At 41.7% G+C, this 15332-nt stretch overlaps 1 protein-coding gene across 1 annotated transcript; it reads left to right on the top strand.

Annotated features, from left to right (window-relative positions):
• The first annotated feature begins 8514 nt into the window (after positions 1-8514).
• Positions 8515-11442, top strand: LOC149005086 (Pentatricopeptide repeat (PPR-like) superfamily protein). Its single transcript, XM_089168555.1, has one exon. It carries the CDS (start codon positions 9063-9065, stop codon positions 10791-10793), a length of 1731 nt encoding a protein of 576 aa, XP_089024681.1. The 5' UTR covers positions 8515-9062; the 3' UTR covers positions 10794-11442.
• The last annotated feature ends 3890 nt before the right edge of the window (positions 11443-15332 follow it).

The following is a 15332-nucleotide window of genomic DNA, read 5'->3' on the forward strand; positions in this document are numbered from 1 at the left end:
TATTATAATTTAATTCTGATCTCTTACTGTGAGATCAGTAGCACTTGTTTATATTATCTTTTTCATTTTTCATGTTATATGAATTACCTATTATTGCCTAATCTGATTTTGCTTTTACATTCTCTTGTATATGATGAACTGTTGGTTGTATATGTTATGACTGATCTGAGAATGTGTTTGCTTAAGTTTGGTTTGGGATTGGGAAGTGTCCTTTTGACACTTTTGTCCTTGGACATCGGAGGGAATAGTATGGGATGTTCTCCGAAGATGCCCATCGATGCTTTCCCAAATCAATGGTTGTCATACCTAGGGCTGTCTAGCAGTGTTTGGCTAGGATATACCCCTGTTATATCAGACCCGAATCGGAAGGGTATTGAGACCGAACGACCCGTGGTAGCAATGGGGATTCATGGGCGCTCAAGACCGGTAACCAATCCGTGAGAGGACATGGATCACATTGTGGATACTCGAAAGAGGCCATTTATTGGAGGGTTGCATATGGCTAGACTTGGGCTCATGGGTGCTCAAGACCGGTAACCAACCCGTGAGAGGACATGAGAGCTTCCCGTTTACCATATGTGGATAACCAATAGGGTTGATGAGTCCGTAGTCCGAGTTGGTCGGTGCCATAGGATACGCTGACTCTAGTGTGAAGAATACCGGAAAGGATCGTCAGGGACGAGGAATGGACGTATCTGGAACTAAGTTGATATAACTGACTAGATGACTTGCATTGGGTTAGGCTTTTCCCTGACATGCGCCGGTACTTATGCCAAATGGTTGTGAGAGAGTGTGTTGACTAAATCCCCTACCATGGTTTGATGAGGACTTTACCCAATTACCTAGCAGACCCAAGATGCCTAGATGGCTGAGGGGGAGTGACTTGACCTACCCAAAGAAGTACGGTGCTATGACTTAAAGCATGTCTACCATAGAGACCAGCATACATAGAGTTTAGTTGCATACATACATTATCTGTCTCATATTGCATTGCATCTTGTTATGTTTTGCCACATGTTATTTATGTTGTTATGGATTAACTTCCTTACTGAGTTTCTTTTGAAACTCATTCCTTTTTGTACAATCTTTTGTTAGACTTCTCTACAGGTTTGAATACTATGACGATACGTATGAGGAAGCACAAGGTGAAGAAGATGAAGACTGAAAGAGAAGAAGAGCTGACTGAAGATGTGGATTAGATTTCTCTTGTTTCTTCTAGACTTATCTTTTACTTTATTTGTATTAGCTTAGAGATTTACTTAGATTTCGATCTACCTTCCGCATGTGTTTGTAGGGTGTATTTCCGCTATACTCTACAGTTGTCTTTTAATTTGGTATCTTGTTATTCCGCACTCTGATATTCTATAGTGATCCTTCTGAGATCCTTTCTTGACTTTTATTATAAATTACTTGAACATTATGATTTGTTCTTGCTTTTGATTATGTTATTGTGCGAAATGGATATGATCGTTCCTAAACTTGATCTTTAGGGCTATGGATCACACTCTCGGGTATGCCAGTTAAGGTACCAGCTGGGAGGATGTGACAGGAGGAATGGACGTATCTGGATTTGAGTTCATATAACTAAGTAGATGACTTGCATTGGGCTACGTTTAACCCTGACATGCGCCAGTACATAGACCAATGGAGACGCGAGAGAGCGATGACTTAACCCCTAGCCATGGATTGTCCAAGATGGATGAAGGACCCTTTGTGTAAAACCCAGCCCTAACCTTGACCCGGAAACCTTGTTATTTGTAGGTCCGATGACCCGAAGTAAAGTAAGAAGTCAGCTTTGGGCCATCCCAGTGGAGGACTTGGTGTCTGGCTTTGAATCCATGAAAGTTGATGATGAAGTTCTATTTATGGAAACTGAATCCTGATGAAGATCTGATTAGTTGATGGACTTGGAGTGCTCTCTATCTTGGTTTGAAGGCATTTCTACCTATTAGGTAAGTCACTTGACTTGTGTGCAAAACCCCTTTAGGATTGGATTTGATCTGGACCTTCAATTCCCTGTTTTGGTCTTCTTTGCGGCATTGGTCGATTGATTGGTCGATCGGGGCCATCGACCAATCCACTCGACCAATGAGTGTTGTCTTTGGCAATTAGGTTGTTCTTGCTCTATTTAAGTCCAATCTCGAGTCCACTTCGTATTTGCTGCCTCCAAACTCTCTGGAACGAACCAAAGACCTCTGCAAGTCATCTCTCTTGCATCCTTGGTGTTTTCTTGACGGATCTTCGTCGAAACTCTTCTTTTTGCATCAAAAGGTATGTCTACTCTCTTTTCTTCTCCTCCATCTTTGTTTTTCTTTCCTTTTTGAGTTGAGACAGTAGAAGAGATGCTGCATTCTCTGTTGCAAACATCTCTCGAACATGTTCTCATGATCATCCTAAGGATTTGAGGCTAGAACAATGATCTTAACCATGATCATTGCAAGCTTTTGAAGGAATCATGATCAAACCATGATCTAATCTCGTTAAACTTCTAATCTGAATTCCGATCTCTTTGGATCTTCTATGTTGATCATGTTAGTAGTTAACTACTGTGTTTTCCTTCCATGATCCATAATCTATAGATCTCTAGTGTTCTCTTCTACCTTACTATGTGTTCTTCATGATGCATGGTAGTTACATATATGGTAGGTTTTATTTCCTTATTTAGATTTATGCTTCTAAGCCTTGTTCCTTGAAGATCTAAGTATGTTTTCATGATACCTTTACCTGAAGCAATGATCCATCCTCCTATTGTTCTTGTCTTTGTTTTCTATTTCAAATTCATCAAGATCCATGGTTGATTTAATTATGGTAACTTTTTGTTTCCTAATTTGGATCTTGATATCTTGATTTGATTGGTGTTTTGAGGTCCCCTATATGTTAGAATACTACTGATGTAGTCTACCCCTTGATTAGTACCCTTTTGAACCACCAAATTCGGATTTCATATCTTAAAACTCGATTTTATAGGTTATCGTCGCATTGGTCGATTGATTGGTTGACTGGACCAGTCGACCAATCCACTCGACCAATGAGTACAGCAACTCCAGAATTGGTCTATGTTGGATGTTTTGGTATCTTTTCTGTTAGGGATCTTTCCTAATATGTTGTATATACTTGTTTAGGACCTTCTTCTCAAGTTTGCCAAGATCTTACTTGACTTCTTAGGATACCTTTGCAAGTTATAAAAGGTAAGGATGGTTATTTCCTTAATTACATAGATAGCATGAATCTAGTTTCTATATTTGAATATCATAGATATGATTCCTAAATTAGATTCTTACAATGATATACTACTGTTGCATAACTTTGATTACAGTAGCATTTCTTATTCATATTAAATTGATTCATGTATGATTTACTTACCAATGTTATAAAAGTGATTGTAATTATTGATTTCTTTCCATATATGAAGTTACCATATATGTGATGATATGAATTGATGCATGTGTATGCTTAAGTATGGTTTGGAAAGGAGAGGTGTCCTTTGACACTCGTTCTTGGACTACTACGGGAATATTATGGGATGTTTCCGGAGATGCCCTCTGGACACCTTCCTAAACCGTTGGATGACATATCTAGGATTGTCTAGTAGTGTTTGGCTAGGATGTCCTGTTATGTCGGACCCTAATCGGAGGGGTATTGAGACCGAACGACCCGTGGTAGCAATGGGGATTCATGGGCGCTCAAGACCGGTAACCAACCCGTGAGAGGACAGGAATCACATTGTGGGGGCCATTTATTGGTAGGGTTGCATATGGTTAGACTTGGGCTCACGGGCGCTTAAGACCGGTAACCAACCCGTGAGAGGATGTGAGAGCTTCCCGTTTACCATATGTGGATGATCAATAGGGTTGATGAGTCCGTAGTCGTGGACTATGAGGACTCTAGTGTGAAGGATACCGGAAAGGATCGTCGGGGACGAGGAATGGAAGTATCTGGATCTCGACTTGATGTAACTAAGTAGAAGACTTGCATTTGGCTAGGTTTTACCCCGACATGCGCCGACTTATACCAAATGGTTGTGAGAGAGTGTGTTGACTTAACCCCCCCATGGTTTGTCCTGAGGGATGAAGGACCCATTACCAATCGGCGCTCAAGACCGGTGAAATGATCCGTGAGAGAATCCAAGATATCTTAAATGGTTGAGGATGTGAGTGGACCTTCCTAAAGAAGTACGGTGCTATGACTTAAAGCATGTCCGCCAAAGAGACCAGCATACATAGAGTTAGATTCATTCATTCATTGCTTGTCTCATATCATATTGCATTTATGTTTGTTCGGAATCCCGCCATTTATGTTATTATGGATTTTTAATCGCCTTACTAAGTTTCTTTGAAACTCATTCCTTTATTGTACAATGTTGTTAGACTATCCCAGTGATCGAGTACTATGACGGTCCCTATGAAGAAGCGCAAGGCGAAGAGGCATATCTCCAGGAAGGTGATTGCGGTTACCACAATTACTCGAAGATCCCGCAGTGGTTATGCTCCGTACGATGCTTAGTCCGACCATTGAGTGGAAGCGTCCTTGTGCCATTTATGAGATTTACACTTACAAGGATGTTGTCTATAAAGTGGAGAACAATTTAGTTACCCAATGTACTAGCTACTGGGATTAGATTTTATTTAGTTTATTCTCTTTAGAGCTACTTTTCCGCTGGTTGTAAAGTGGGATTTTTGCCTCACTTTACTTATCTGTTTGATACTCTGATTATATCTATTATTTTGATTCATTTATGATTCATTCTTTCTTTATTGGATCTATGATTTATCTTCCGCACTTTTATTATGATTGTTCATGATTATGTTATTGTTTATGTGGGAGGTTGATCACTCGATACCTGATCTTCGGGCTGTGGATCACACTCTCGGGTATGCCAGATAGGGTACCGGCTGGGAGGGCATGACACTTTGCCAACCGAGGATGAGTGAATTGAGTCCTACCCAAAGAAGTACGGTGCTATGACTTAAAGTATGTCTGCCAATAGAGACCAGTATACATACATAGAGTTAGAAGCATATTGCATTTATTGTTTCATATCATTGCATATATGTTTGTTTGTGAATGCATGTGTAGATGCTTATTGTGTTTGGATTACTTGCTAAGTTCTTTTGAGCTTACCCTTCGGGGGACTTGTTTTTAGATGACATGCAGGTACGAAAGAGAACACGTGCCCCAGTACGGAGGACCTTTCCGTACATGGTATAGCTCCGGATGTCCTTGGACAAGGTAATGAACAGCGAGGCAGCCAGTACACAGATTTGGACTGCATTAATGGCTCCCATTGACGGGATCGTGCGCTAGATGCTGATCTGAAGCTTCAAGAGCATGACCCTAAAGTGAAGAAGATGAAGACTGAAGGAGAAGAAGAGCCGACTAAAGATATGGATTAGATTCTCTTGTTTCTTCTAGACTTTTAGTTTACTTGTATTAGCTTAGAGCTTGCTTCAGATTTCGATCTACCTTCTGCATATGTTGTGGGTATATTTCCGCTATACTCTACAATTATCTTTTGATTTGGTATCTTGTTATTCCGCACTCTGATATTCTTTAGTGATCCTTCTGAGATCATTTCTTGAGTTTTATTAGTAAAATACTTGAATACAATGATTTGTTTTTTCTTTTGATTATGTTATTGTGCTAAATGGATATGATCGTTCCTAAACTTGATCTTCGGGGCTGTGGATCACTTCCTGGATAATCCAGATAGGGTATAGGTTGGGTGGTTATCTGGAGGGATGTGACAGAGATCGAGTAACCCGTGGTAGCAATGTGGGTTTTTGGGCGCTCAAGACCGGTAACCAACTCGTGAGAGGACATGGATCACATTGTGAGGGGCCATTCATTGGTAGGGTTGTAGTAGTAGACTTGGGCTCATGGCGCTCAAGACCGGTATCTAACCCGTGAGAGGACATGAGAGCTTCCTGTTTGCTATTTGTGGATGACCAAAAGGGTTGATGAGTCTGTAGTCAGAGTTGGTTGTAGCCATAGGATACGCTGACTCTAGTGAGAAGGATACCAGAAAGGATCGTGAGAGGTGAGGAATAGAAATATTTGAGTTTGACTTGATATAACTAAGTAGAAGACCTGCATTGGGCTAGGTCTGACCTTAACAGGCGCCAATACTTAGACCAATGGTGATGTGAGAGAGCGGTAACCTAAACCCCAGCCATGAAATATACGAGAGGGATGCAGGACCCAATTACCATTGGAGAACCCAAGATACCGAGATGGTTGAAGGAGAGTGATTTGAGACCTACTCAGAGGAGTATGGTGCTATGACTTAATGCATGTCTGCCCATAGAAACCAAAATACATAGAGTTAGAATCATACATGCATTGTCTGTTTCATATCATCTTGCATCTGTTATGTTCTGCTAACATGCTTTATTATGTTGTTGTGGAATAAATTGCCTTGCTAGGTTCTTTTGAAATCACTCCTTTTTGCAAATATCATTGTTAGACTATCCTGCATGTACTAATGAACACGAAAGCCAGTACTATGAAGCACAAGCGGATGATGCATACTACACCCAAGGTGTTGGCTACAGTGACTACGACGGTGATGAATTCCAAGGTGAAGGTGTACTAGTATATGTCTTATTCGCCGATGTATTAGAATAGAGCTCAAAACACGAGGCTAGCATAAATAGGATAGGGAATATTCCAAAGATCATTAACTTCGAGTTTGGGAAACTTTGGTCGATGCTCTTGGTCAATGGCATCGACCAAGATAGGTTTCAACAAAAAATTCAGAAATAGTGCAGCAACTTCGGACAGAGATTTGGAGGGCTATACAGGGCAAATTGAGTGGGGTTTTCTTCTACAAGTCAATTAAGAAGTCTAGTTTCTGGAAATACCTTCGGATTGTGTACGGGAGTCCATTAGATACTTCAACTAATTCACTCTTCTTTGATGCGCAGATTCTCACTAAACACCGAGTCAATGTCCATGGGCTAGGACTTCGACTCAAAATTATCAATCAAAAGGGTCCACAAGTCTCTTCTACCACCTCTTCGGGTCTTCGGACCTATAAACAACAATGGATCCGGGTTAGGGTCAGGGTTAGGATATGGCTGGATTTTACAGCTACGATCGCGCCACGTGCATAGATATGAATCTAATGGTTGTGGATAAAAGTGTAAGGAGGTAAGTGTAAATATAGATTTTTTTATTTTACAAAATATCAACGAATTGTTTGAAATTTACAAAACCAACTCCTTGTGTTCCTGAGATAAACTCGATTTAGGGCTTTTCGATTCTCCTTTCTTCTTCCTCTCTTCCTCTCCTCTTGTTCCACCTGCTATTATGAGAAAAATATCAAAAAAATGAAGAAAGTTTGAAACACCATCCCACAAAGGTCTATAACTCTCCATAAAAAAGGAATCCCTCACTCTCCATTTGGACTGGTAGCTCAGCTAAACTCAACTCACCAGCAACGAGGTTCTCTTCCCTAAATCTGCTAAGAGCAGCATCTCTGGTTTTAGCGCTAGAGCTCTCTTTCTCTCTCTAAGCTCACATACACATTCTCTCTCTGGTTCTTGGGTGAAGGAAGTTGTGGGAAATGATGTAACAGAACCCGGCGAGTTCTCAGTGAGAGACTACCAAGGCCCGCCACCGGCCCCGTTGATTGACTTTGAGGAACTGACCAAGTGGTCTTTCTACAGGGCGATCATCACCGAATTCATCACGATGGTTCTTTTCCTTTATATTGGAGTAAGAACCGCGATCGGGCACCAGAGCCAAACGTAGACTGATCCTTGCGGTGGTGTTGGTATACTCGACATCGCTGGGGCTTTTGGTGAGATGATCTTCATCCTCGTTTACTACACTGTCAACATCTCTGGTGTGTTTTCTATGCTTCTCCTCCCTGCACTCATGGGTTGATTTTTCATTTCCCCACTTATCCATTGAAGCAAGAAAAGAAAACACACCCACCCACTTACATACCAAAGAAAATTACAAGATTCTCTGTTGAAACTTGAAATAAGGGCAAAGATTTTTGGTTTCTGAATTCCTTTCCATGTCTTGCATCTTTTCGCAGAAAGGGTTTGTATTTTGATTTAAGGTTATGGAACTGGTGATGGTTTGCAAGTGGAAACATAAACCCAGAAGAGCATGACGTTCGGGCTGTTTCTAGCAAGGAAGGTGTCGCTGATCAGGGCAATGTTGTACATGATAGCTCAGTCTCTCGGTGCCATCTGCGAGGTTGGGCTGGTGAAGGGATTTCAGAAGTCTATGTACAATTGATACGGTGGAGGAACCAACTCTATAAACCACGGGAATCTCAGTTGGGTGAACACCAGGGAGTTGGTTTTGTAAATTCCAAACAATTAGTTGATATTTGGTAATACTAAAAATCTATATTTACACTTAAATTCCTACATTTTTATTTACAACCGTTGATTTATATCTGCGCACATGGCGTGATTGTAGCCGCTCGCTGCTGGCAGCAGCTACTACAGCAAATAAAAATCAATGAAACGGTACATTCCCTTTGCCTTCCCGCAAAAACAAAAACGGTACATTCCGGATCATCTTACTTCGTCCCAAAACATCTCGTCTCTGTAACTCTCCACACTTAACTTGTTGCTTTCTTGATAATATTCATTTCTCTAGTGGATACATCCACGATGAAGAGCAGAAGCGTTTCTTATTGGGGGAGCCAGAACCTGGAAATGTATTTTTGCACCCATCTTCATGCGGTTTTTTCCTACTGCGCCATTTTAATTAAAATTTTGCTGTTAGTGTCTAACCTCTTTCTATTATCTGTGCAAAATTGGGGTTTGCTTCTTGCTTCTTATTTGTAAGACGATTGAATCTCTGATTTGAATTTTTAGCTCTCTACGTTCATGGTGAGCTCATTTTATTGCTAACGTTTATCAGCATTTCGTGCGGTTTCGAGTTTTTCACATTTATCTGTTTCTTGGATTTTATTTCTAGTTCTGTACTAATGTAATTGCCTTGAGGTCTTCTATCTCTTGCAGTCCTGCTTTACTACCCCAGGTCCCCATGTAATTACTGATGTTTTCCTGGAAAAATATTCCCAAATATGTACGGAGATGAAGCTGATAAGGGAATCCGAAGTTCTACATAATCTCTTAAACCATCCCCAAACTTCATCCCTTCAAGTTCCCTTAACAAAAGAAATCCCCAATGCCTCTCACTGCTCTCACCTGATAAGAAGTTTTCTCTCTCAAGGAGCGCCAAGAGAAGCTCTTCTCTTTTACTCCCAAATTAGGCGTAAAGGAGTCCATCACCACACAATAATTCCTGTGTTGCTCAAGGCTTGTGGTCTTCTCTCGTTCCTCCAACATGGGAGGGCTTTGCATGCTGAGTGTGTCAAAATTGGAGTCAATCATGATGTGATTATAGGAACCTCATTGGTTAGTATGTACTCGAAGTGTGAAGGTGTAACTAATTCTCTTAAGATGTTTGATGAAATGCCAGAGAAAAATGTCATCACGTGGAATGCTATGATCGGTGGTTATTCAAGGGATGGAGACATGCATTCTGCACTAAGTCTATTTCAACAGATGCAAAAGCGGACGCCAGTGACATGGGTGGAGATGATTGATGGGTTCGCAAGAAATGGTGATATCGTGAGCGCTAGGAGACTGTTTGATCAGGCTCCAGTTGAGATGAGAAATGTGGTGACTTGGACAGTTATGGTTGATGGGTACGTGAGCAACGCACTGATGGAGGCAGCAAGGCAGCTTTTCGAACAAATGCCACGACGAAATTTCTATGCTTGGTCATCAATGATAGCTGGTTATTGCAAAAACGGCGATGTAAAGGAGGCTAAAGCCATCTTTGACCGAATTCGAGTGCGGAATTTGGTGAACTGGAATTCATTGATTGCCGGGTATGCACAGAATGGGTTTGGCAAGGAAGCTCTGGAAGCATTTGAGAAAATGCAGGCCGAGGGGTTTCAGCCGGACGAAGTTACAGTCACGAGTGCATTATCTGCATGTGCAACTATGGGTTCTTTGGATTCTGGTAAACAAATCCATAATCTAATAAAGCACAGAGGCATTAAGCTTAATCAGTTTGTTCTGAATAGTTTAATAGACATGTATGCAAAATGTGGGGAGTTGGAAAATGCGAGGCGGATCTTTGAAGCAATGCCCCAAAAGAATGATGTTTGTTGGAACACAATGATATCGGGCCTTGCTGTTCATGGACGAAGTGAAGATGCACTTGAGCTTTTTCACCAAATGGAGTCAAGAGATAAGCCCAATGAGGTCACATTACTAGTTGTTCTCTCAGCTTGTGCACATGGAGGGCTTGTGAACGAAGGGTTAGAAATCTTCTCCAAATTGGAAGAACAGTATGGTCTAGTTGCGGGCATCGAACATTACGGATGCATGGTAGATCTTTTGGGAAGAGCTGGGAAATTAAATGAAGCTTATGATTTGATCAAGCGGATGCCAGTGAAACCAAATGATGTGATATGGGGATCTCTGCTCGGAGCTTGCAGGATTCATTTAGATACAAAGGTGCTGGTGAAAGTAGAAGAGGACATCCGGAAGCTGGAGTCTGACAATGCTTCTAGTGATGATGCACGTTATGTCCTGTTGGCAAATATTTATGCAGCTTCAGATCGATGGGAGAAAGCTGAAAGCATGAGGATCATGATGGTAAATAGAAGGGTCCATAAGACACCCGGGTGCAGTTCAATTATGCTTGGAGACATTGAGCACCAGTTTCATGCAGGTGCTCAAGCAGATCCATGGACCCATCATCTGGATGGTGGATCACAACTGACCTACAGGACAGAATCCCAAGGGTAGATTTTATTAATATACTTCCAGGTTACCTACAGGAGAAATAAACTTGTTGAAGGTTAAACATAACCAAGCTATAAAATATGGCTATAATTGCCATTTTATATGTGGTTCTGAAACCACTCCATGGGGTATAAAACGCTTTCTACTGAGAAAACGTATCCTGAAAGGCTGATCCAGATACAATATCAGAAAGGTATTCTTCTGCAATTTCACAAAAAAACTCTTTTTACGAACATTGGTTCCTATTTTCTATAAATTCTAAATTTGACATGAGTCATGCTTTCTCAATTGAAATGAATTGTCCAATGTTATCGTGTTTGTAGTGTCAGATGATACGAAATGAGTCCGCAATCTGTTTTAAGTCCTGATAATGCCTCTTCCATTAACGGCCCTACAGGAATCATCAATGAAAAATATATTTTAGTTGTTAATTGTAACGACTAGCCATCACTTAAATGTTGATTTTCCATTTGCAGTTACATTGAACAGCTAGGGCCAATTCCCAGATGCTGTTGCAGTGATCAGAGCGCGTGGTGGCTCCAAATCATATTGATAGTATGTGCTCCCAGAGTGTTGTTCTTTTTTTAACTCCCATGTTTAGAACTTTGTCCTCCACATTCTCCCAATTTCTTCTGTTACAGATACATTTTATCACTTTAGCCGGTGGTCCATTTTTTTCCAATTGTTGCATCATCATCAAGATCTGTAGATCACCACATGATAAACAGCAATATCCCAAATCAACCATTGAGTTATATTTCCAAAGAGTGAAGTTGTAAGACTTGGTTCATAGGCTAAAACCCAGCGTTAAGTGAGTTGCTGGGAACTTGAACTGCGTACGAAAAGAGGATTACAACAAGAACTAGAAACAACTCTGTCTGAAAATCTGAGAACAGGAGCAACGATGTTGCCCTAACTTGGATCTTCCAAATCTCAAATCAGTCCCACCAAGATCTGCTATTGAAACTGGATCCTACCCTGCAGAATAACCTCTTAGGAGGAATCAAGCGTCAGATATCAGGTTGTGCACGTGAACAAAAATATTACCTCTTCCCAATCTTGAAGAACTGAAAATGTGTATTGGATAATAGGGCTCCATCCAACACCATGCTCTCCAGACTTCTCATCTGGTCTGCAGTATGTCCTCCAGCCTACCTGAGCAAAAACAGTATATCATGGAACAACAGATTAATTTCAGAACACAATGAAGAATCAACTTGTCTTGTTTGATGTTAAGCGCGGTTTCAACTTTTGACAGAGCAATGATCTTGTATCTATATCTTTAGAAGAATATGTCAGGAAAATCCTGTTGAGCAAAATAGGGCTCAAATTTTAGAAGATTCACAAATCAGGATTTATCAATGTGCCCATTTATATGGGAAAAAATATCGTTGAACCGGGTCTGTCCTTCAACCCTTGACCCCGTTTCGGGACGAACCGACCGATTTAGGTTTGGGCAAGCCAGGTTTGAAGGTAGCGTGCTAAGGAAGAAACCTTACACGATCAACAAGCAAGCACGAGTCCGAGATTCTCGGGATGGATAACTTGTCAAAGAGACGGTTATCAACACTCATGGGAGTAGACGATCGTGCCAACTCGGATAACTACCATGCCCATAGCATCAAGATCGTGCGATCAAGGGAAGTTGTCCATTACCCCCACTAACTGGTCTAACATTCAAGATTTGACAGTCACCAAAAGAAGGCATGTACGAGTTCAATGGACAGGATTAGAAGGTAAACTCTATATAAGTCAGAACCTACGTATGAAGAAGGTATCTGAATCGTATTCCCAGTATTTGTATTCATACTTTAGCTTTGCAATTAGTCAGAGCCTTTGTGATCAGTTCATTAACTGACCTAGCCATCGAAGGTGGACTCCCGACCCCCATGGTCGGGCCACATTTGACGATTGTTTTGCAGGTCATTCTCAGGTCATGGTTACCAAGTCAGTAGCAGCAGCTGCGGCGGCTCAGCGAGAGATTGACATTCAACTTCCTAGCGGGAACAATTCAGAAGATATCCCTGAAGGAAGTCGTGCTCTTGAAGTACGAGAAGATGGAGGACAAGGAGGTAATGATCGATTAAATCCTCCGAATCCTCTCCAACAGCAGTTGGATCAAATGCAACTCTAGCTTTTGGAGATGAATCAGACGCTCCATATGTTGGTCAGACAAGTGGTGGCTCCCCAGGCTACTTATCATTAGGAGGCCAGAAGGCGTGCAAGAGAAGCAGAAATGCTCATACCACTATTGCGAGGGCATTCCCCACTTGGAGATAGGCAGCCGGACGGTGGCCAGAATTATGGCTCAAACATGTGAGGAAATTCCCGAGAGCGAGATAGAGAACATAGAACTGGGGAATTACCCAGAAGGAACGGTCGGCATGAACAACCGCAATCAAGCTGAACCCGGTCAGTAACGAGATTGGGCAGAGGGGTATGCACTCACTCACCAACCTCAAAACATTTGGGTCGAGAGAATTATTGAACCGGTGGAGGACGTTCGGTCCACATTGGTTAGGAGCTTGCAGATATTAATCAAAGGTTGGGATTGCTCTCACGAGGGAAGATGTCCGATGACATCTATTCAGTCATCAGAAAGACCCCTTTCGTCGAGGCAATAGCTAGATTTGTGTTTCCTCACAATTTTCGGCTCCCAACTTTCTCTTCGTTTGATGGTTTGGGAGATCTTGTCGCCCATATCAGTTATTATCAACAGACTATGGCTGTGGCTAGTAATTCTGCTGAAATCCTTTGCAGGGTGTTCGGTTCATCTTTGATTAGTGCGGCACAGAAGTGGTTTTCAAATCTTCCTTCGGGAAGAATTGTCGATTTCGAGGAATTGGCGCGAAAGTTTATCGGTCGTTTCTAGAGCGGAATCCAAATCAAAAAGACAGAGAAAACTTTGTTCACCATAAAGCAAGGAAAGAACGAATCAATTCGGGAGTTCTTGAAAAGATTCAACAAATTTACTATGGAGATTGAGAATCTGGATGAACAGGTAGCTAAAACTACTTTGTTCACTGGACTCACGAACCGGAGACTCTTGGAGTTATTACTTCAAAACATGCCAACCACGTATGCCGAATTGGTGCAAAGATGTCAAAAGCAAGTGGAAGTAATGGAGATTCTAGATGCACGTCAAGGGGACACGAAGGCCTCCACCAAAGAACAAAAGGCTCCTAAAAAAAGATAGAAGCCTAGGCAGCCCAATCATGATCTAGCCAAAAATCCCATTCAGCATGGAGGCAGTGTTCTCCCGATCAAAGCGAGTACACACCATTGAATACTCCTTGGTCAGAGATTCTGAATATCATCAAGAGACAGAATATCTTGAAATGGCCACCAAAGGTCATATCCAAGCCTAGACAGCGTAACATGGAAAGGTATTGCCGTTTTCACAAAGATTACGGGCATTACACCTATGATTGTAGGCACTTGCCAACATTGAGAGATTGATCTCTCAAGGACATCTCTCTAGTTTCATTAAAGGACGACCCACGGAGCCAAGAGTAGCTGTCGAGAAGGGGGACTATTTGGGAAGTCGAGAGCAACAAGTCGAGGTTCCCAAGTCAAAGAATGGAAAGGAGGTGGTTGGTGCTAGCCAGTCTCCTATCCTAACTATTTTTGGGGGACCCGAACCGGAGTCTCTTCGAAAGCTAAAGGCCAAGTCTAAGTTCGTTGGAACTGGAGAGGCGTAGAAGCGGAAAAGGCCAAATGGTGAAAGTTCGATCACCTTCAATGATGAAGACAAAAGAGGTATATGCACACCTCACGATGATGCCATGGTCATCAAGGTGGAGATTGGACGTCGGGAAGTACATAGAGTATTGGTTACCGGCTCTTCCGCAGATCTTTTGTCCTATGAACCTTATCAAAAACTAAAGATTCAGAAGGACTTGATGGAGCTGTCATCCACACACTTGTGTGGATTTGTTGGATCATCGGCTTTAGCCGAAGGATCAGTTCAGTTGGACCTTTCGGTTAGAAATTTCCCCAAGGAAACTACCATTTGGGTGAATTTCCTTGTGGTTCAAGAGCTTTTGGCATATAATGTTATCCTCAATAGGCCATCCCTAACAAAGCTAGGAGCGGTGGTCTCAAGGAAGTACATGAAGATCAAGTTCCCAACTAATAAGGGAATTGGTCAAGTGTCTTCCGATCAGATAATCTCCCGACAATGTTACATAGTTTATTTGAAGGACAAAGAAGGCCCGAAGAAGGCCACGACATTACCGATTGAGATATGTGACAATCGGGACGAGGAAGAGATGCAAAGACCTGAACCAGTAGAGAAATTGGAACGAATCCAGCTGGATCCCAATGATGAAAAAAAAATGACTCATATTGGATCCGAATAGCTGGAGGAGTTCAAGTCAGAATTGAAGTTTTTCCTTTGGAAAAACAGAGATGTGTTCGCATGGTTTGCTGAAAACATGCCTGGAATAGATCGGCAAGTAGTAGAGCACAAGCTTTGGATAGATCCGAAAGCCAAGCCAATGATCCAAAGGGGAAGAAACTTTTTAATAGAAAAGCACGAGG

The sequence above is a fragment of the Hakea prostrata genome, chromosome 9 (genome assembly GCF_041222555.1).
Source record: "Hakea prostrata isolate BN-2017 chromosome 9, UWA_Hpros_2, whole genome shotgun sequence".
Lineage (NCBI taxonomy): Eukaryota > Viridiplantae > Streptophyta > Magnoliopsida > Proteales > Proteaceae > Hakea > Hakea prostrata.

What these genes read in the sequence shown, in the direction of transcription:
- LOC149005086 (XM_089168555.1), top strand. Translation starts at nt 9,063, where the DNA reads ATGAAGCTGATAAGGGAATCCGAAGTTCTACATAATCTCTTAAACCAT.